The 22,484-nt window shown below is 42.8% G+C and overlaps 1 protein-coding gene across 1 annotated transcript in view; it reads right to left on the minus strand.

Annotated features, from left to right (window-relative positions):
* The window catches only part of LOC119627367 (unconventional myosin-XVIIIb), a 133,818-nt gene that overhangs the window by 10,149 nt on the left and 101,185 nt on the right, over positions 1 to 22,484 (minus strand). Inside the window, exons 12-13 of the mRNA XM_073006857.1 lie at positions 18,168 to 18,212; positions 16,612 to 16,749 (exon numbers count right to left, since the gene is read on the minus strand). Coding sequence (XP_072862958.1) covers positions 16,612 to 16,749; positions 18,168 to 18,212 — 183 coding nt within the window. The remainder of the gene's footprint in view (positions 1 to 16,611; positions 16,750 to 18,167; positions 18,213 to 22,484) is intronic.

Raw genomic sequence — 22,484 nt, forward strand, 5'->3', positions numbered from 1 at the left:
GTTGTTTTGTTTTGTTTGTGATGGAGTCTTGCTCTGCTGCCCAGGCTGGAGTGCAATGGCACGACTGTGACTCACTGCAAACTCTGCCTCCAGGGTTCAAGTGATTCTCCTGCCTCAGCCTCCCAAGTAGCTGGGATTACAGGTGCACACCACCACACCAGGCAAATTTTTGTATTTTTAGTAGCAACAGGGTTTCACCATGTTGGTCAGGATGGTCTCGAACTCCTGACCTCAAGTGATCCGCCCACCTCAGCCTCCCAAAGTGTGGGGATTACGGGAGTGAGCCATGGCACCCAGGCCCCCAGGTAGCGTTTGAAGCCTAAATTTGTACAGGTGTAAGAGTGGGAATGACACTGCCCTAGGACCCAAGGTCTTGTTAGAAATGAGAGATGATGCGTGTCATATGCATATTCAGTATTTAAGAGTGGAAGCCATTTCTACTCCCATTGCTCCCAGTACTGCCACTGAGGCAAAAGACACCACAGTTAAACTTTCATGCATTACTTATTTATCTCAAAGTTAATCCTTTGACATAACGGTTTAACATAAATTTTAAAATCTTAACACTTGTCTGATTGCTTCTCTTTAATGACCTTTTTCATCAGTGCTAGAGAAGACCGCAGATTGAGGGCAGATGTTCAAGAGTAAACAATTCCCATGTATAAGCCTACTGTGAACAGCACGTAGAAGGGAAGTGGAGACTGAAGTGGTTGGTTCAGCTGCAGAACAAGCTAGTGTCTGAGACAGTGTCTCCTGCTTGGACCATACCCCTTCCCCTTTCAGATTAGCTTATGAATGGGGCCCCATCATTTTATCTCTAGTGTCGAGCACAGAAGCAGATGCTCCATGAAAACCGGCGAAGAACAAAGAAGGCACCTATATCTGCATGTATTGTAGGCAGTATCTCATCAAGCTAAGAAGCATCACCCCATCAACATCAGAGGCATCACCCCACCTTGCAAATGAGGAAACTGAGGCTCAGTGGTGAGAAACCATTTGCTCAAGGCCATACTGCTAAGTGGCAGGGCCTGCATTTGAACGCTGGTGGGCCAGCTCTGAATCCCATTCTTCTCCTTCCATTACATCACACACCCACCGGGCAGAAGGCTGACGGGAAGCCTCAACCAGTTGAATTTACATCTACACGTACATATTTCTCAAAATCCACTGCAATGTAATGAACCAAGAAAGTCCAAGTCAAGGAGATGCTGGATTTACTGTCATTAGATTTAATCACACAGCAAAACAAGCAAACAAACAAAACATAATTCCCAGGTCTGAGTGTGGTCAGAGCCTGGGCCAATTCTAGCTACAGGAAACTCAATACAGATTTAATGACACCGTGAATCATCCCCCAAAGCATGCTGTCAGCCCCCATTCTTCATCCATTCCCTGAAATTAAAGAGGAAATTAAAAACATATTGATGTTCTTTAATACTGGTGAGGCCTGAGATGGGAAACCAGATGCTCTTTGAAGATGGCCTGAAGATTTGGTAACTGAGTCCAAAATAACAACAGAGAATCTGTAATAAAAGTTGACATGGCACCCAGGACTATGCCTTATGCAGGGAATGGGAGGCACTTATTAAGCCACTGTGGTGCACAGGTAAATACCACATCATTAGAGTTGTCATGTATTATGCCTTTAGGCTTTATAGACATTACTCAAGTTTATGCTCACAACAGTCCTCTAAAGCAGATATTGCAATCTTCCCCTGTCAGAACTGAGGCTCAGAAAGAATCAGTAATTTGTCATGTCATAAGTGGGAGAACATGGATTTAAACCAAGAAGTCCCACCCCAGGCCCATGGCTCCCAACTGCTTTACTCTACTGCCCTTTATCGTCCCATTTTATAAATGAGGAAGCTGAGGCTAAGAGAGGCAAATGGGCTTGTTGAGAAGGAGCAGAGCTTAGACTCCCACCCTGGTCTGTCTGTCTACCTATAATGTTCTGAGCACACAGCAGCAGAAGATGGGCTGCCCTCCCCTCCTGGGGAGAGCAGTGTAGGTGTTGAGTCTGGAAAAAAACATGCAGAAGGGTCAGCAATGCAAGAAATTCCACAGAAACTGTGAAGCACAGACTATAAATGCACCAAGAGGTTGGCAAAGGAGAGAGCAGTCAGTACTGGTGCCTGGGTGCACAGCCTTCCTTTCTTTTTTTTTGAGATGAAGTTTCATTCTTGTCACCCAGGCTGGAGCACAATGGCGTGATCTCAGCTCACTGCAACCTCCACCTCCCAAGTTCAAGCAATTCTCCTACCTCAGCCTCCCAAGTAGCTGGGATTACAGGCACCCACCACCACCACAGCCAGCTAATTTTTGTATTTTTAGTAGAGATGGGGTTTCGCCATGTTGGCCAGGCTGGTCTCCAACTCCTGACCCCAAGTGATCCGCCCACCTCAGCCTCCCAAAGTGCTGGGATTAAGGGTGTGAGCCACCACGCCTGGCCATGCACAGCCTTTCTTGAGGAGGTGGGTTGAGTCAGGCTTTGGAAGAAGGGTAGGATTTCAGTGTTGACGATGGCTCGAGAAAGACATTCCAAGCAAGAGCAGAAGATTCCTCCTATCGATTCTTAGCTTATTCAATCTGCAAAACCCTTGACAAGCAAGGGCTGATATCTAAATTTCACAGGCCGAGGAAAATGAGGCTTAGAAAGCTCCCTCACCCCTAGCTGAGAGGGAAGTTCAAAGCAAGGAGGATGCTGGGGGTTCAAAGGAAGCTCCCTCACCCCTAGCTGAGAGGGAAGTTCAAAGTAAGGAGGATGCCAAGGAAGCAGGGAAGTGAGGGGGAGGTGACATTAGCAGCAATCTGTCCCCATGCTGTCCCCATGCCTGGCCACTCCTGGCATGGGGAATAGAGTCAGGAAACAGACACGGTGAATATCCTACATTCCTTACAATATGGCAGTTTTTATGAGACAAGGTCGCTCTCAAGGCTTACTTGCTGTTCTCTCTGATGTTTAAGGTCAGTGCCGAGTCTTTGACAATTTTACAACCCAATCCATCGAGCTGCCCTGAGTGGACACCTGCCTCCATGCCTTCTGTGGCTCAGCAGAATTTGGCTTGACTTCACCCACACATTCTTACTGGCTACCAGGGACTAAGGTCAGTGATTTTTGCATAGAGTTGCCCATTCAAGTCACTCTTGGAACTCTACCCTCCGCAAACAAACAAACAAACAAACAAACAAACAAAAACAGTTAAACTGGAGCTGGGTAGTGATAAGGGGATCATTCTCATTTAAAAGAGACTGAAGAGTAATGCAAGATGTTAATAAGAAGAAAAATTGAACAGGCAAAAAGGGTATATGGGAGGATAATTGGGTAATATAAATATAGATAATGTTATGAATTTGTTAATTTTCCTAAGTGTGATAGTGATACGTTAGAAAATGTCCTTCTTAGAAGAAAGATGTGAAACTATTTAAGGAGAGCTGTTGTGATGTTGTCAACTTGTTTTCATAAGGGAAAGGAAGGGAAAGGAGAAGGGAGAAGAGAAAGGAGGGGAGAGGAGGGGAGGGAAGGAGGGGAGAGGAGGGGAGGGAGGGAGGGAGGGAGGGAGGGAGGGAGGAAGGAAATTAGCCTAATAAGAAAGAATTAGGAGGGAGTCAGAGAGGAAGGAACTGACACTCTGCAGGTGATTCTGATAAACCATTATTCTATATTTCAAGAAAAACCAGATCAACATTTTCACTCACCCTTTAATATTCAGCCCAACTGTAGCTTCCCCCAGGAAGTCTTTCCGCCCCCTGGCCTGGGTTGGGGCCTCTTCTGGCTCCCACAGCCTCCTGTGTCCCCCTCTGTACTGCTGTTGTCTATTTACTTATTTGTATCTCCCAGCAAGACTGTTAGTTTCTGGAGGAGACCACATCTTTCTTCTATGAATCCCCAACATCAGGAATGCCCCAAAGAAAGTTTGTAGAATGGAAAGAATGAAGGAATGGAGGAGTACAAAGATGGGGGATTGTGGAACTGTGGAAAGAATGTGCAAAGGGCTGAATAATTCAGAACCCAGTATTTCCACTCTCCAGTCAGTCACATCCACTTCTCCTGGCTGAAAAACAAGATTGAAAACCCACTTCCAGTACACAATCTAAAGTGAGTTCTCCATATTTCTAACACTAAGCCAAGAGCCTTGTTTCATTTCTACAGGATGTGATCAATTTCTAGAATAACAAATCGACAGGGAGCTGCGGCCTCATCTGGTTTGAACCCCTCATTCTACACCTAGAAAAACAGAGAAGGGAATAGAACTTCCCAAGTCACACTCTGATGAGATGGTGCAAGTACTGGCTCTACAACTCGAGTCTTTTACCTTCTGCTACAATTTTCACAATGTTTGGAAGAACGTAATTCTAGATTTGCAGAGTAATTAAAATCTACTTGGCTTGTAGATTCAATTTGGATTCAACATATTTAAGCGAATTTAATGCATCCTTTCACTTTCCATGCAGAGACATTGCCTCACCAGAGTATGGTGAAATGGCAATAGTCACAGAAAACCTCAGACTAATTCATAAAAGCACCCAGCTTCCCATGAAGATGCAGCTTTAAGTGAATGGAAATTATGCATCCATTAATATTTCCTTGCTTCCATCCTGAATCATTTATTGAGTGTCGTGATGACAGATGCTGTCAACACAGAGATGAACAGTGCTTGCCTTCAGGGAACTTACATTCTGGAGAAGGTGGTAGATTCACTAAGTTAGGACTGGAAGAAAATATGAATGAAACTTCATGTTTCCCTAGGCATAGGAAGTAAGAAAAAAAAACTTTTATTTTAAGTTCAGGGGTACATGTGCAGGTTTGTTCTACAGGTAAACTTGTGTCATAGGGGTTTGTTGTACAGATTATTTCGTCACCCAGGAATTAAGTCTAGTACCCACTAGTTATTTTTTCTGATTCTCTCCCTCTTCCCACCCTCCACCCTCTGATAGGCCCCAGTGTGTGTTGTTCCCCTCTATGTGTCCATGTGCTTTCATAATTTAGCTCCCACTTATAAGTGAGACCATGTGGTATTTGGTTTTCTGTTCCTGTATTAGTTTGCTAAAGATAATGGCCTCCAGCTCCATTCATGTCCCTGCAAAGGACATGATCTCATTCTTTTTTACGACTGCATAGTATTCCATAGCATATATGTACCACATTTTCTTTATCCAGTCTACCACTGATGGGCATTTAAGTTTATTCCATGTCTTTGCTATTGTGAATGGTGCTGTGATGAGCATACATATGCATGTGTCTTTATGGTAAAACAATTTATATTCCTTTGGGTACATACCCAGTAATGGGACTGCTGGGTCAAATGGTATTTCTGCTTTTGGTCTCTAAGGACTCACCATGCTGTTTTCCACAGTGGTCAAGATGGATTAAATACTAAAATGTAAAAGCCAAAGCTATAAAAACTCTAGAAGACAACCTGGGCAATACCATTCTGGACATAGGAACGGGCAAAGATTTCATGATGAAGATGACAAAAGCAATGGCAATCAAAGCAAAAATTGACAAATGGGATCAAGTTAAACTAAAGAGCTTCTGTACAGCAAAAGAAACTATCAACAAGGTGAACAGACAACCTACAGAATGGGAGAAAATATTTGCAAATCATGCATGTGACAAAGGTCTAATATCCAGCATCCATAAGGAACTTAAACAAATGTATAAGAAAAAAAAAAAACATTAAAAAGTGAGCAAAGGACATGAACAGACACTTTTAAAAAGAAGGGATACATGTGACCAACAAGCATATGTAAAGAAGCTCAACATCACTGATCATTAGAAATGCAAAGCAAAACCACAATGAGACACCAACTCACACCAGTTAGAATGGCTATTATTAAAAAGTCAAAAAAATGGCAGGTGCTGGCAAGGTTGCAGATAAAAAGGAATGCTTATACACTGTTGGTGGAAGTGTACATTAGAAAAATAATGTTTATTTACATAAAAGAATAAAAGCCTAGCTCAGCTCTCAGCTTCCAGATATAGTAGCTTGCATCAGAGCTACCTGGAAAACCAGAAAAGTAGAATTCAAATTTAAGGACAGCGGAAAGCCATCAAAGCAGCCAGGACTCAAAAGGCCAAATCTTGGAAAGAGGGAAATACACTGAAGGTGAACACAATATGATGTGGCATTTCCCTGAGAGTCATTTGCTGACCTGAAAGAAGAATTAAGATGGAGAACTTATACTTCCAGATGCTATACTGGTTCAAGGATGGCACATAGAAAAGTGAACTAGAATAGGGTCTGGAGACAGATGTATGTATATAAGATCACTTGATTTATGACAAATTCATACTGTTGTGTAATGTGGACAATATCATTTCTCTAAAACATATGTGCTAGACCAACTGGATATCTATATGGAAAAGAGTGAGCCCTACCTCACACCACAAATAAGTATCAATTCATGATGCATTGTATATCTAGATATAAAAGGTAAATCAATACAATGTCTACAAAAAATAAGAAAATATTGCATGATTTCAAAGTAGGCAAATAATTTTTCAACAATATATAAAGAGTACCAACCATAAAGGAAAACATTATAAACTGGGTTACATTAAAATTAAGAACTTTGCTTATAAAAATAAACCATTAAGAGAGTGAAAAAGGCAAGTGACTGAGTGGAAGAAAACCCACATACCTTATAAAGGGCACGCATTTAGAATACATAAAGAACTACAGATCAATACAAAAGAGATGGATAACCAAAGAATAAAAATAATGGACAAAAGACTTTCTCAGACACTTCATTAAAGAGGATATTCAAATGAAGATATAAGCATATAGAAAGGTTTATTTACCAGGAATATGTGAGTGAAGACCAAAATTTGAAACTACTAACACCTATTAGAATAGCTAATTTTTTTAGTAACAAAACCAGGCGTTGGCAAGGATTTAGAGCAATCAGAACATTCATTCACTGCTGATGGTTACAAAAATGGGAATGACTGTTTTGACAGTATTTACCAAAGCTGAAAAAACACCTAGCAATTCTACTGCTGAGTATATGCCCAACAGAAATCTGTATATTCATGCAACAAAAGATGTGCATAAGATTGTTCACAGTAATACTACTCATAATCATGGGAAACCATAAACAACTTAATTGTCTATTAATAATAGAATTAATTATTACTCTATGTTCACACAATGGCATATTATTGACTACGGTTTCTCAGTGGTGGTATAATTGCCATTTTGGACCCGATAATTCTATGTGGCCTGTCCTGTGCATTGTAAGATATTTGGCAACATCGTTGAACTCTACCCATTAGATGCCAGTAGCATGAGATAGTCAAAAATGTCTCCAGACATTGCCAGTTGTCCCCTGTTGAGGTGGGTAGTGGTGCAGAAGTGCCTCCAGTTGAGAGCCACTGTTATAGACTATAGAGCAATGAAAATAAATGAATTACTGCTACATGCAACAGTGTGGAGGCATCTTGAAAACATAATATTGAAAGAAAGAGGCCAGACACAAAAGAGGACATACTGGATGCTTCCATTTACACAGTTCAAGAAGGGTCATATCTAATATACAGTGTTAGAAGTCAGGATGGTGGGTATCTTTGAGGAAGGAGGAGGTGATGGCTTGAATGGGCACAAGGAAGTTGTAGGGGCACTGTAATGGTCCAGTCTGGATTTTGTTAGTAATTACAAATGAACTAGGCATGACCAATTTTTTGAAAATTTCCTTAAGACCCACTTTTCTGTATATATATTTCAATGGCAAATTTGTGTAACAAAACCTTAGCTTAACAGAGAACCACAGATTTTAAAAGAGTGTTCTGAACCATCAATGATGTATCCAAATAGTTTTCTACAAACTTGCAGCTTAGGTGAGTCTCAAATTTTCTAAAAGGTCCACAGACCTACCATCCAAGACCTGGAGTTCCAGACAGGAAACAGGCTTCCTTCCTATAAATACTTGTCTAGGATTTGGGTCCTAAGGATAAATCCTGTGTCTACATTCAGACTTCACCTGGTTTCACTTGCTCAGGCCTTTGGTCCATGGTTAATGTGTTTGCATTGAATATTTCTGTGCATTCAGTTTCAACATCTTTTCCACTCATCTTCCTAATACTAATAAAACTGAAAATACTCCTTATGTCCTAGTAAGACATAAAACCATATTCATGAGAGGCCCATTCATTAAGTGTTTCCAGGATGGATTAAAATTATCCTGAGCTCCCAGTTTTAAGAATGCAGAGACCAGTAAATAAATGTATTATTGAAATAAGATTAGCATCAGATGCTTAACCCACTTCGGGAACGAGCTGTTTTTAAAGCTAAGTACCATTTATTCACATATCTATAATTAATGAACTAATTACAAACGAGTCTTATCTACTCATTTAAGCAGCCCTCACATGACACATCTTTGGCCTCCTGTCTGTAGTAGAGTAATTGCCCTTCTTTGAAAGTAACACAACTTTTTTTTTTTTTTTAAAGACAATACAGTGTAATTTAGACCTTTTTACTTATTCAAACCAGTCTTATCCCAAATAAAAACAAACAGGGGTGGTGGTAGGGTCTGCATCTTTCTTTTTAAACCAAGAACTGCAAGCCAAGAGTTTGGTTCTGCAAATGTTTACAGAAAGCAAATTTTCCCCTGCAAAAAGGAAAAGTTGTAATGCCATCTTTTAGCCAAACGAAAAGCAGTTGTGTTAAATCGGCACCAAAGCAAATGATACATACAACAGTAATTAGCAAAGATTACACAGTAATTAAAATCACGATGATTATGTGAGTGAGAATAATTTATACAATAATCTCCATGCTCACATTGCAATATGGTACAAGTCCAATAGCAACAGTAGAAAGCCGGGGTTGGTAATAAATTCAAAGCACAGCATTACTAATTATGTGGTGATGGATTGGCCATTGAAATTTAGGGATAAATAAAGTCTCTGATCAGGATACACCATTTTAGTTGGATTTCCCAAGGTTACTGAATGGGGACCCCAAACACTCGAATACGTTTCCTTCCTCCCTACCATTCTTTGTCTTCATAGTCTTGCCCATTCCTGTAGTTCAGCCTCCCCACTGGGGGAAAACATTTTCTGTGCTTATAGTTTTCATCTACCAAGTTTCATTCTCCTGCTTCACGTAAGGCCCTTCATTGTCCTTTGGGGAACCCCTCCTCCCTCAATGTTCTCATGGTTTGGTGGGAATTTCCAAGGGCCAGGTGAAAGACTGACTACTTAGGTCAAAGGTAAGAGGCTCCTTCAGTGCCCTTGTCCATTATGACTGGTTCAGGCTCACTCAGGCTTGCATTTTTTGTGAAACTGTGAAGAAGAGAGACGCTCTCTTTACTACTGGACTCAGAATGGTGCCGGCATGAATTTGGAGCTGTTGGCCGCCATCTTGTTGCCCCAGAAAGAAACCAACATAGAAGACAGCAGAGCAGAGAGGTTGGTGGGGAACCAAATCCCCACGTTCATTTTTGAATTCCTGGATCTAGCAATGCCTGAAGCTAGATTTTCCTTTTTGGTTTCCCAGCTACAGGAAACAATCAATGTTCCTTCTTACGCTAGCCAAGTTGATGTGTTTTATGTCACCTACACTCATAAGAATCCTAACATTATGCAGAGGTTTCTCGGTACCTCCTTAGGGCTCCAGGTCAGTGTTTAAAAAGCTTCTGGACAATTCTCTTTGGATGTCCCTAAACACACAAAATTTAACATACTTAAAACTGAGCTCACCAAAACTCCACTTGCATTGCCAAGAGGTTTTCTGTTGTGCTCATGGATTTCTGCTGTGAGTTTAGCCCACTTCTGCAATCTCTGGCATGTGGAGCACCCAGTCATAGTTTTCCCTAGTCCTGCCTGTCAGCATCCATGCCTCCGCACAGCAGCGTCACCTGGCCTGCTCTGGGATGAAGGACAGAGGATGGAAGGGAGTTTCTGCTTATTAAACACCAACGTGGTGGCAGGCCTTCCACTGGGTACTCTAGAGTGCTAATTTGCTTTGGTTGTTAATTCTTCAGCTCTGCAAAGGGAACATTATTAAAGCCTATTTAATGGTGGAGGGGCTGAGACTCAGAGACTGTAACTTGCTCATAGTCAGAAACTAGTAAAGGTGAGGTTGTATTAGAAAACAGATCTATCCTTTACTTTCTTGAAGTGTGTTTTTCAGGCCCACTGGTCAGGCCCTGTTGAACTCTCTGAGCCCACCACCCACCACATGCTTCTGCCCTCAACCTACACTCCGAGGGCCTGAACCCCAGACCTTCTGTTCTCATTATAATTCATCAATTCTGCTTCATGTTTCCAATAACTTGTTCTGCGATAGGAGACAGTTAATGTGTTTGGCAAATCTGTTAGGGGTTCTTGATATTGTCTGTTTCATTGCCCTGATGAGAAGCCATCTGACTTCAATCCACTGGGCACTTATCTGTTCAATGAGTATTTACTGAGTACCTACTATGTGACAGGCACTGTACTAGGTGCTGAGGTTCAAGAAGGACAAAGACAAGGGTTATGTCCTTAAGAAGCTCACAGCCTAAGGAAGGGGACAGACACCTTGCCAAGATTGTATCTACATAATATGGATGATGCCATCGGAGAGGGAGATTTGAGTTCTGTGAGATAAGAGTAGAGGGGCACCTGACCCACCAGGAGATCAGGGAGGCTCTTGTGGCAGGCAATGCATGAGCTGAGTCTTGAAGGATGATTAAGAGGAGACAAGAAACATGGGAAGGGTGTTCCAGTCGGAGGGAATATCACAGACAAAGGACTATTGTTACAAACTAGCATAGTATATGCAGAAGAGCTATAAACCATTTGGGGTACAAATTGTGATGAAAAGGAGGGAAATAAGACCAGCAAAGTAGGCAAGACCTGTATCATGAAGGGCCATGTAAGTCAGGCTAAGGCATTTGACTGCTACCTTGTAAGGCAGAGGTCAGCAAAGATCTTCTGTAAAGGGCCAGATGGCAAATATTTTTGGCTTTGTGCATTATATGGTCTCTGTTGCAACTCATCAATTCTGCCACTGCGGTGAAAACACAGCCATGGTCAATATGTTTTTTCAAAAAACCATAAGCATGGCTGTGATCCAATAAAACTTTATTTACCAAAACAGGGCAAGGGCCAGATTTGGCCTGTGGACAGGAGTCTGCTGACGCCTACTATAGGCAATGAGGAGCCACTGAAACCAGATTTTCCTTTTAGAGGAATCATACTGGCTAAAGTATAGAGGATGGACTAAAGGAGGGTGGTTTTGAAAGGTCTTTGCCAGAGTCTAGGAGCAAAATTATGGTAGCTTGACTTAAAGGTGTTGGCAGTGGGGGATGGACAGAAGCAGAAAGAGTACTTGTTTGGGTGGGGGGTAGAATACAAGACTTAGGGATTCGTTGAATATGGGGATGAGAGAGGGGAATGATAACCTAAGATAATAAGGGCTCCAGCATGGAGTGCTTTATGAATGACAGAACCACTCAATGATCCTGATAACACAGGGCTGGTGGGGTGGGATAAGTTTCCTCTTGGACATGCTGAGTTAAAACATCAGGGAGATACCTGGTTGGTGATCAACGTAGACAATAAGATAAGATACATAAATTTAAAACTTGGGAGAATATAAAGGCTGTTCGTCTGTATTTGGGGGTCACCTGCTGACAGCTGCAGAGCCAAAATCACAAAAGGATAATCGCCTGCTATCAGGTGGAGAGAGAAACAGCCAGGTGAGGGCACTAACCTGTGAACCCTGGCATTTGGAGATAAAGTCCAGGCAAAGACCGGGGAAGAGACATTTGAGGAGCACCAAGGAACAGAAATCTTGTCAAGGTCAAGCAGATAGAGTTCCAAGAAATGTTCAACAGTGGGGAAAAGTCCAGGAAAATATAAAGACTAGAGAATGTCCCCTGATTTGTGTCTTTGGAAGCTGCTGACACAGTGAGAAAGGTTTCAGTGGAGCGGCAGGGCAGTCTCTGGGCTGCAGCATATTAAGGCGTAAATGTGGAGTAAGTGAAGATAGTACCTGTTAACAACATGCCTGAGAAGCTCAACTCAAAAGGAAGGAAAAGCAATAACTCAATAGGACAGCAGGGTGATGGACAAGGACATGGTTAGGATGGGGAGGACCTCAGGTGTTTATAACCTCTGGGGGAAGAAGTAAAACAAGGAAAGTTGAGGACACAGGAGACAGAGGTGACACTAGATGAATCAGTGTTTTAGGGGAAAGAAGACCTGGATCCCCATTAGCTTCGGACAGGACAGGACTGGACCTCATCTTCTGAGACCAGAGGGAAGACGGGGGCAGATAGAGATGAATGCATACACATCACTGCAGAAGTTAAAGCCATTATTATTTTACTTTGAATGAAACAGGAGAGGAGGTGCCTCCTGAGAGTGACGGGGAGAGATCACGAGGAAGTCGGGATGATTTGGAATAATTGTCCAGGAAATGAGAACAGCAACTGCCCAATGATGAGACACTGGTAGTCTCTACAGCTAGCTAGGTCGTCATGCCTGCCAGCGTGTGGATCTTGCAGAACAGGGTGAGTGACCATGGCTGGGGTTTTATTGGGCTTGGGGTGAGGATCTAGAAAGAAATGAGACTTAGACCCTGCTCAGGAAGCCCAATGTATTGTAAGGGTAAGAAGAAGTTGGGAGACCCTCACTGCCCTCGCACTCTCATCCACAGAGCAGTGGAAGGAGGGCGAGGAGGAGAGACCAGGCACACAGCAGGGACTAACGTGAGCATGCCAGCCCCTGGACAGCCCAGGAACCATTTGTGGCCAGATGAGGTAAGAGAAACTCCTGAACAAAGTGTGACTGCCACCACCCAGCCCATAAACCCCCTCTCTGTGGCCACAAAGGTAATTTAGTGTCTTCGTCTCCAGAAGCACTTGCATTTATCAGTGGCATCAGAGCGATTCCTGGGCTGTAAATCATAACACTTTAGGTGTATTTCTCTTGAGTTGACATCCCCTTATAAATAATGTGGGGAATGCTTTTATTTTGTTGGCAGAAGACTGCTTTCTCCCTCTCTTGTTTTTAGAGCGACCTTCTTTCTCAGTCAAATGGGATATATCCAAGAGGCTCATTTACTGGGTCTTCCCACGCACCAGGTAATATGGGAGCAGGTATAGATAGGAGTCCTGTTCTCTACTATGATACAGTCTCCTAGCAGAAAGGACACTCATATCTATTAGAGTTAAAATGCAAATGCCCTTTGATCCAGAGAATCATTTACCCATGTTTATAAGGATGTGCGTTTTTCAAAGCTTGACAAATTAATAGCAAATATCTGGAAAGCACCTAAAATTGAAATAAGGACACTATAGTTAAATAAAGCATGGCAGCTTGTGCAGGAATTATAAAGAATGAGATGGACTTATGCCTACTGGTAAGGAAAGATCTCTAAGGTGTACTGTTGAGGGAAAGAAGTAAATTGTAAAAATTTATGAAAAGCATAACACATCATTATATAATTTATGTTTTTAAAAATCCCACAAATATGCTATATATTTGCTACAAGTACATGTATATGTTTATGATATATTCATATAGAAAGAGATATAGAAGGATATACACCAAACTGAAGATGATGAATCCTTCTGAGAAGGAAGCGTAAGACTGCAGTGGTGGCAAACAGGATTTTAGCCTTCTGATATATTTTAAGTTCTTTAAGAGAGGAAGTATTCATAGATTGCTTGTGCAATTAAAAAGAGCTAGAAGTCAAGACACCTGTACTCTGGGTCAGTTCATACTATAAATTTGGATAAGATATTTCCTCTGCAGACCTCAGGTTTTCCCATCTGTATACTGAGCAAGTTGGGCTGGACAATCCCAGTGGTCCTTTGCAACTCAGAATGTCTTGAGTCTTCCAGCTGTAAACATATTCAAAGGAAGGGGTTCAAAATCTTTAGGGCTCAATGCCACAGGATCTGGCACTCAGTAGACACTTTGTCTTGGCTGAACACTGAAGGTTGAATAACAATCCTTAGGCGGTTTTAGTATTAATAAACAGAGGTCAGATTTTTCCAGTAAACTTTACCAGGTGAGTGATCTACCTCCCGGATGAATGTCAGAGAGCTGTGGTAGGGTGGCAAATAAAATAGAAGCTTTGGAGGGATTCCAACCTAGGTTCAAATTCTGGCTCTTCTACTTACCTACTTTGTGCTACTGAGGGAACTACCAACCCTCTCTGCACCACGATCAGTGCTGAGCTGTGACAAACCACAGTTAATATTTCTGCTCCAGCTTTGATGCTGTGGTCAGTTATTCATTCATCAAACACTTATGGAGCACCAACTGTGAGCCAACCCTGGGGATGTGGCCATGAGGAAGACGGACAAGAAATCCCTTCTTACAGATGTGTAAGTATCTGCCTTGCCTCCTGCCCCCTCCCTGTTCTTGGTGCAAGAACTGTTCACTCCGAACAGCAGCTGAACATGCCCAAGGACGTGGAAGGGGAAAGGGAAAAGGGAAAGAGACTCTGGATGGGGCTCTCTGGGAGAGGCTGAAGACCGACCCACCTTGCCTGAGGGCCCGCTGCAGAAGCTGTAAGACCATCTATGCATGGATCAGTTGCTCCCCCTTCTCCGAGTCTCGGATTTCTCTTCCGTAACATGAAGATAGATGGTGAAGTCTACCTCCTGGGATTCCTCCGGGCATCGAATAGTTGCTAATGCTGATTCAAATGGCTAATGTTTTTAGCTCTTTCTAGGTGCCAGGCTCTGTGTAAAGAGTGGCTTGTGCATCACCACATTGCCCCTGACAACAATCATGATTTACTCAGGAGGAAACATGAACAGAGAAGTTAAGCAGCTTGCCCAAAATCTCACAGCTGCAGATATGCAAATCAAAAATTGGAATATTATTTTTTAATCTATGTCCGGGCCCATACATAGTAAGCATTTTGAAATGCTTATTGAAAGTTATATGTACTGCTTTGTCTTGTTGTTCCAAAAAGTTTACTTTAAAAACTATACGTTATATACGTTTTCCTATAAATTATGGTTTCTAATCCAGTGCTAGAGAATTCAGTGAATTTGGAAGCAGCCAGAACACTGATTAAAGATGAATCTCTGTATCGAATAACAATTCTAAAACTTTTCAATGGGCCATTACAACGTAAAAAGTGCCTACTTTTTGTTATTTGATAATCATCCATAATATCTTAAACATTTATAGCAAATGAAAAAAAAAAGAATTGGAATCTAGATCTGACTTCAGATCCTGCACCAAAACCATCATACCCTACCATGTCCCATTCAAACAGGTGCCAAACAGCTTAGATGAGGCTACGATTCATGGGTTAGGATCCTTATCATCCATCCTAACATGATTATAATTATGAAACTTGGTTATAATATTAATGAGTATTCTTCTCTGGCTGCCTCCAATTCTCCTGCTGCCACTGGCAGACAGGCTAAAGCAAAGGCATTTAGTTTTCAGAAGAGATAAAAGTCCTCATAGTTTGGGGTTCACAGAGGACACAATTCCCTTCTTCATACAGGCCTTTGTTTTTAATTAAGAGCAGTAATCAGATAATCTTGCTTTAATTAGCTCCCCAGAAGCACCCCATTCTTGGAGCCTTTCTTTGATATTTTCTGCTTAAGTCTTTCAGCCTAAGACCATCCTGCAGACATGCACCAGACATTTGCCATTTGCCAAATATGCCCAGAAGGTTAGCATAAACTCCCACTCCCTTCTTTTTTGTAAAGACAACCCCTGCGTCAAAGCAAACACGTCTTTGAGTCAGGAAGGGGTTTGTCTAGGTTTGCTCTGTGAATCTGTGATTTTTCCAGTCTTATCACATTGGTCCTTCTGTTCACAAAAGCTGTGTGCATTTCATCTTAATTATGCATCTCTTAATCATAATTTCTGACTTATGGCCATTAACTCCTAATTACAAGAGGGCCACCCTTGAAAAGGGAAACCAAATGAGCTCAGAGAAATGGAGCTGAAAAGCAAGAGGGAAGATGGATGATAGAAGTTGTGCAACTAAGGGTGAATCCAAAGGCCCATTTATTGAAGGTGGTTATTGTTGGCACTTCTGTAGATTTGTGACGCTTCCATATCAGGCCACACCTGAATTCATCCCTTTCTGTGGTAAGGAAATTATAAAATTAAAAATAAAGCTAAAATTCAAATAAAGCTAAAATCTCCAGATGATAAATCCTCTGGCCCAACTTGTTTATGATGATTCTCCATTAAAAAAAACTTAAGTGAATATGTTTATTAAAAATTTTTTGAACCTGTAATTACCCATAAATGGAAAAAAGAGTATGACGTGCCTTAAGGAGAAGGCAACTATAACAACTCTTGCTATTTTTTTAAATGTTCACCCTGTGCTATTTTAAAATCTGGAAAACCAAGCTCTGGAGAGGACTGCATTAGGTCCTCATTGCTTCAACCATTTGGATCAGTAAATAAAATTATATTCCATGTTTTGCAGATGGGGAAGTAGAGGCTCAGAGAGGGTAAGGGATCTGCCTAAAGTCACAAAGCTAGGAAGTGGCAGAGTTATACCTCAGACTTTCAGGACCATGCTTGTTCTCGCCTATGCCAGAGACAATGAAAGACTTGAACAACAACTTTCAAAGTCTGAGATTCTTCAAGCTATTGGCCATCCAGAGGCAGCAGGGAGATACTCTTACCTGGGGCTGAGGATGCGGCTGCTGGTGACTGACTGTCGAGAAGGAGTCCTCATAGTATCCGTGGCCATGGACAGAGTACAGCTCAACCAGGACTGCAGGCTGCCCTCTGGCTGGGAGCTGAGGATGGATACGTTATCCCTAGAATAAGATTGCAGGACACCATCAGCATGATGACAACCACAGTAACAGCAATAATTAGATACTCGCCCATAGCATAAGCCAGGCATTGTGCTAAGTGATATACCTGCATAGCCTCATTCACCATCCCAGAGAGGTAGGAGCCAGTGCTGCCACAGTTACACAGATGGAATTACTGAGATTTGGAGAGGCCAATTTGGGTCTTGGCCAAGTTCACCCAGCTAGTCAATGATGAAATTGGGATGCAAACCCTGTTCCTTTTTATTCCAGTGCCCATGCTATTAATCATGGCCCTCTTCCTTGGGAAGATACACACTCCAATACAAATGTTGAGGTCTCTCCAATTTAGGAGTAAAGTTTGGCATTGATCTTGGTATGTTCAAGGAATATATCAAGTGTGAAGGTCTTAACTCCTTCCTTACCTTAGCTAGATCATCTTTATAAACAGGGACTCTACTTTTATGTCCCCTGATTCTGAAAGTGGCACAGACAGAGAGGGAGTCCTCATAGGTTCTCAATGAAACCACGTAAGTTGATATACTCACTCGACATTATGTATATGTGTGTGTATATGTATGTGTGTATATTTGTATATTAATATTTATATGTGTGCATGTGTGTGTATATATATTGTAATATATATAGTTTTTTTAATAGGATGCTCCTTGTATGCCAAGCACTAGGGAGCTGAACACATGAACTTAACATTGACCCTGTCCTCAAGACCCCATCTCTATAAATAACCATAAATTTTTTTTTAAATTATTAATATTTTATAGAGGGACAGAGGGTAGGTTTTACTAGAACCTGCCCTCTGTCTCTACAAAGCGTTCATAATGGTAGGTTCTAATAAAACCTACCCTCTATGCCTCTATAAAGCATTAATCATTTTTTTCTTTCAGAGAGGGAGCCTTGATTTGCTTCGTGGAGGCCCAAGGCAAGACATCAAGTAGCGAAAGTTGAGCTCCATCTTCTCTGAAGGTTAGCATTTGGCTATGCAGGGACAGAAGAATGGAATTTTGTGGTGGAAGGAATCATGTGCACATAGGTATGGAGGTCATAATGGTTGGGGCATAAACAATATGGAAACCAGAAATCACAGTTAGAGGGGAAAGTAAGGGTCTGAATGTGCAGAATACAAATGTCAGTGTAAAAAGTCTATTCTGGGGCAACAGGGAGCCATCGAAGGTGTTTGAGGACCGTGGCATGAGGAGGCACAGGCTTCTTTCTGTCTAAAAGAACTAGGGCAGTTCAATACTATGTCCCTAGTGCTATATGTTGTGACCATGAAGGCATTAGTCTCATGGGCATCACTGATAATTCTCTAAGCGGACATGGATGTTCCCTCTGCAAACTAGACAGAGACAGCCAGGGGCTCACCCTTGTGAGCTGCTCGGTTCTACTTGGGGTTAACTTACATCTCTTTTTTGCCACTGCTGCCACAATCCACTGCTGTCTGGACACTAGTAAGAGGCACAAGAAAGAGTGTGTTATCCTCGTGCTGCCAGGAGCTTGGGAACATGGTTATTGACATTAGACAGACATGGGTGTCAATCCCACTTCCAACCTTTGCCCCTGTGTGATCTCAGGGAAGTCACTTGCCTTCCCTGAGCTTCCTTTCTTCCTTCTTAAAATGTGGCAAATAATGGGGCACTGCTGTGGAGCACAGTAAGTGAGATAACCCTTGTAAAGATCTCAGCATGGTTCCTGGCAAATAGATAGTGCTAATTAAGTGGTAGCAACCATTACCGCTACTCTTGTTTTAGTACAACTAGTACTGCTATTATTAATAGCATTGTTATTGCTAACAAGCAAGGCATTTGCTGTATGTTCTTCGTGAGTGCTAGCAAATCAGACATGGAGCAGGGCAGCTTCTCGGGGCATTGTGGGCAACTCCAATACTAATTACGATGGTAGCTATTCTTTAGAGCATCCCTCCATTCAACAAATATGCTACCCACACAATCTCATCTACTTCCCCCATGCGTCTCCATTTTAGAGATTAGGAACCTGACACACTTGTCTAAGTCACACAGCTTTTGATCCCAGGCCTGTTAAGCTCAAGCTCCTAACCAGCGTGCAATCGTTCAGTGGGTGGATGCAGACAGCCAAACCGCAAACCTCAGACACCTAGGACATCATTTTAATCTGGATCGTCACACTGGGGCTTCTCAGTATTCTCTGCTGTAATCTGGACAATTCCTCTTTTAGAAGATCTAGCTGTTTCCTCTATGAGATGCACCTGCTGCTCCTTGGCTCCCACCCTCAAGAGCCTGTCACCCTGGGGGTTTCTGTTTACCTGCATTTGTTCCCACCAGGCAGTGACCAACACCCCTTCTGGACCAAGAACAAGTGTTATTCATCCTTCAGCCCCAAAGCTCAGCCAGACCAGAAGTTCTCAGACAATCCTTGGTGAATCCAACAGCAGAAAAGTCAGTAAACAACAGCTATGGGCCAATTCTAGCCTCCCATCTACTTTTATAAATAGAGATTTTTGTCTGTGATTGTTTTCGCACCATAATAGTAGTGCAACAAAGACAATATGGCAGCAAAAGGCTAAATATTTACTATCTGGTCCTTCGAAGAAAAGGACTCTACAACGGAACAAAAGCAGCTTTTGTGAATGGCCTTGTGGGAGGCAGAATAATGGCCCCCAAAGATGTTCACATTCTAATCCCCAAAATAAGGGAATATGTTTCCGTACAGGGAAAAAGTTTTATTGGAACACAGTCACCTATTCACTTATATTTTGAGTACTTTCTCACCTCTTTTGACTAAACACCAATCTTTACTTGAATCCAGCACTCAGGAAAGTCTTTACTGCCCAATAGCTAATCAAAGCACACGCTGGTGTTAGTTCTTGTTCACTATTTACCCTGGCTGACTCCATGAGTATTAGCCCCATGGGTGGACTCGGCATTCAGATTCACCCTCTTCCAAAGGGCTCTTCCCCAGTACTAGAGACCCATTCACTTCATGATGTCTAATCATGGTGAGCATCTTCTCATCTCCTTACTCTTCTGCATGCTCCTGCTCTCTGACCCACTCTGTCCGTACAGGGGGCTGGTCTGTATGGACAACATCAATGGGTTCCCTATCCCATCAATGGGTTCCCTATCCCATCAACGGCTTCCCTATCCCATCAATGGCTTCCCTATCCCATCAATGACTTCCCTATCCCATCAATGAGTTCCCTATCCCATCAATGGGTTCCCTATCCCATCAATGGCTTCCCTATCCCATCAATGGCTTCCCTATCCCATCAATGGGTTTCCTATCCCATGGCTTTCTCTTGGGCTCAGCCAATAGGGAATGCAGCTGACAGTTCACAGGAAGGAGGGAAGAGAGGGAAGCTGAAGTACTTATTGTCCTGGATTTCTGAATTTTTCTCTACTGCCTATCCTTGTGTTGGCTGCAGCTCTCAACCAAAGGTCAGAGCTCCTCCTATCAGGCCTTTCTCTCACTCTCTTTCTTTCTGGATTCCAGCAATTGCACCCTCTTCTTCTCCCTTCAGACCTTGCAGGAGTTACTGCTCTCAGTTGCTGCTATTCCCTAGGTGCTGCACCATCTATAGCTTGGGGCTTCCTCACACCTTTGTAAGTAGTCCTTTTGTTAAGGTCTCTTCATTTAGAGTTTGTATTTTAGTTTCTGCCAGACTCTATTACAATAGCTAATCTCAATGCTTTTTCTACCTTAACAGGAAGATCTGCATTTACTAGGCCAATAGTTTACATGACTAAGAAGCAGACAGCAGGCATGACCCAACACTGCACTGCTAACTACTGTTACACACTTAATCATAGTGTCACAATGTGGGGGAGAAAAAAACAGTGAAGAATCTAAAAAGGCAACCTTGTAAGAGCCTAGATTATCAGCAATTGTTACTAGCCCCTCCTAAGCTTCTGATCTGGGAAAGAACTAGCCACAAAAACAAATTAAAAAAATGAAAGTATAACTGCTTATGAATCCTACATTTTTATAGTATCTGTACACTGGTTTTTTTGCCCATAAACCTGTTTCGCTAAATTTGCATAGAATATCTAAGGCTGAAGTCAAGACCCACCAGGTGGTCTGTTTGTTCATTCATGATGAAATACTGTCCATACCAAGACTCGTATCTGACCTGGACCACATGCTTCCTACCATTTGAGCTGGTCTCCAAAAAAAATGAGAGTATGTTTAAAATAAGGAGGCTGAATTAAGAGCTTCTGGGAACTAAGGCTCACGTTTATTGTATGAACAAATGCTGAAGGCACCTAATGCCTTTATCATGAGATGATCTGCAATGAAGTATTCGGGACAGGAGATTTTTTTTTAAAAAAGGCTTTCAGGCAGAAGCAGTGGAGAGTTTTGTACTGTCTGCTCCTGAGAAGCATTAAACCACATGGGCAGAACTCACTGCCATGTTGACTGCCTGTAAGTCACAGGTTACTGGTCCTGGAAAGTACTTGAGTTTGTACACCATGGTGCATGGAGCCCTTGAGCTCTGGGAGACACCATGAAAAGTGCGGGTACCAAGGGGTTAAGAAGAGAGACCTAGGAGGAAGGATTAGCCCCAAACCTTCCCCTCTCGCTCCAATCAGAAGATGGCTGCACTCCATCCTAAGCTAGAATTTTGTACATGAGTTTGCTTTGGTATAAAAAAGGAATTCTACAATAAGGAGGGAGTTTGAAACCCACTGGTCCTTTTACCATGTGAAGAAAGTGTCTCTGGGCTACAAGCTCCATGAGGCAAGTCCATGTTTGCTTGTTCCCTACTGTACCCTGTGTCCCAATACAGAGGGTGTCCATTCATTGTTTTCTGCTGAGTGGGCACAGGCCCAAAGGACAGATGACCTGTCCATGGTCCTGATTCATTTGGTGGTACAGCTGTCTGGGACCCTCATCTCCTGACATGAGGTCAGTGGTTCTTTCTCTCCCCTTGGTGCAAGTGGCTTTTCAAAAAAAGAACTTGACCAGGCATGGTGGCTCATGCCTATAATCCCAGCACTTTGGGAAGTGGAGGCGGGTGCATCACGAGGTCAGGAGTTCAAGACCAACCTGGGGAATATGGTGAAACCCTGTTTCTACTAAAAATACAAAAATTAGGGGTCGGGCTCGGTGGCTCAAGCCTGTAATCCCAGCACTTTGGGAGGCCGAGACAGGTGGACCACGAGGTCAGGAGATGGAGACTATCCTGGCTAACACGGTGAAACCCCGTCTCTACTAAAAAACACACAAAAAAAACTAGCAGGGCGAGGTGGTGGGCGCCTGTAGTCCCAGCTACTCAGGAGGCTGAGGCACGAGAATGGTGTAAACCCGGGAGGCGGAGCTTGCAGTGAGCTGAGATCCGGCCACTGCACTCTAGCCTGGGCGACAGAGCGAGACTCCGTCTCAAAAAAAAAAAAATTAGCCAGGCGTGGTGGCATGTGCCTCTAGTCCCAGCTACTCGGGAGGCTGAGGTGGAAGAATTGCTTGAACCTGGGAGGCAGAGGTTGCAGTGAGCCAATATCATGCCATTGCACTCCAGCCTGGGTGACAGAGTGAGACAAGAAGAGGAGGAGGAAGAGGAGGAGGAGGGGAGGGGGAGGGGGAGGAGAGGAAAGGAGGGGAAGGGGGAGGGGGAGGGGGAGGGGAAGGGGAAGGGGGAGGGGGAGGCGGAGGGGGAGGGGGAGGGGGAGGGGGACTTGTGCTGGGAATTTGTAAACAGGGGATTGACGATGAGCAAGATAATGAATTCAATGTCTTCAGCTGTA

This window comes from Chlorocebus sabaeus, chromosome 19 (genome assembly GCF_047675955.1).
Source record: "Chlorocebus sabaeus isolate Y175 chromosome 19, mChlSab1.0.hap1, whole genome shotgun sequence".
NCBI lineage: Eukaryota > Metazoa > Chordata > Mammalia > Primates > Cercopithecidae > Chlorocebus > Chlorocebus sabaeus.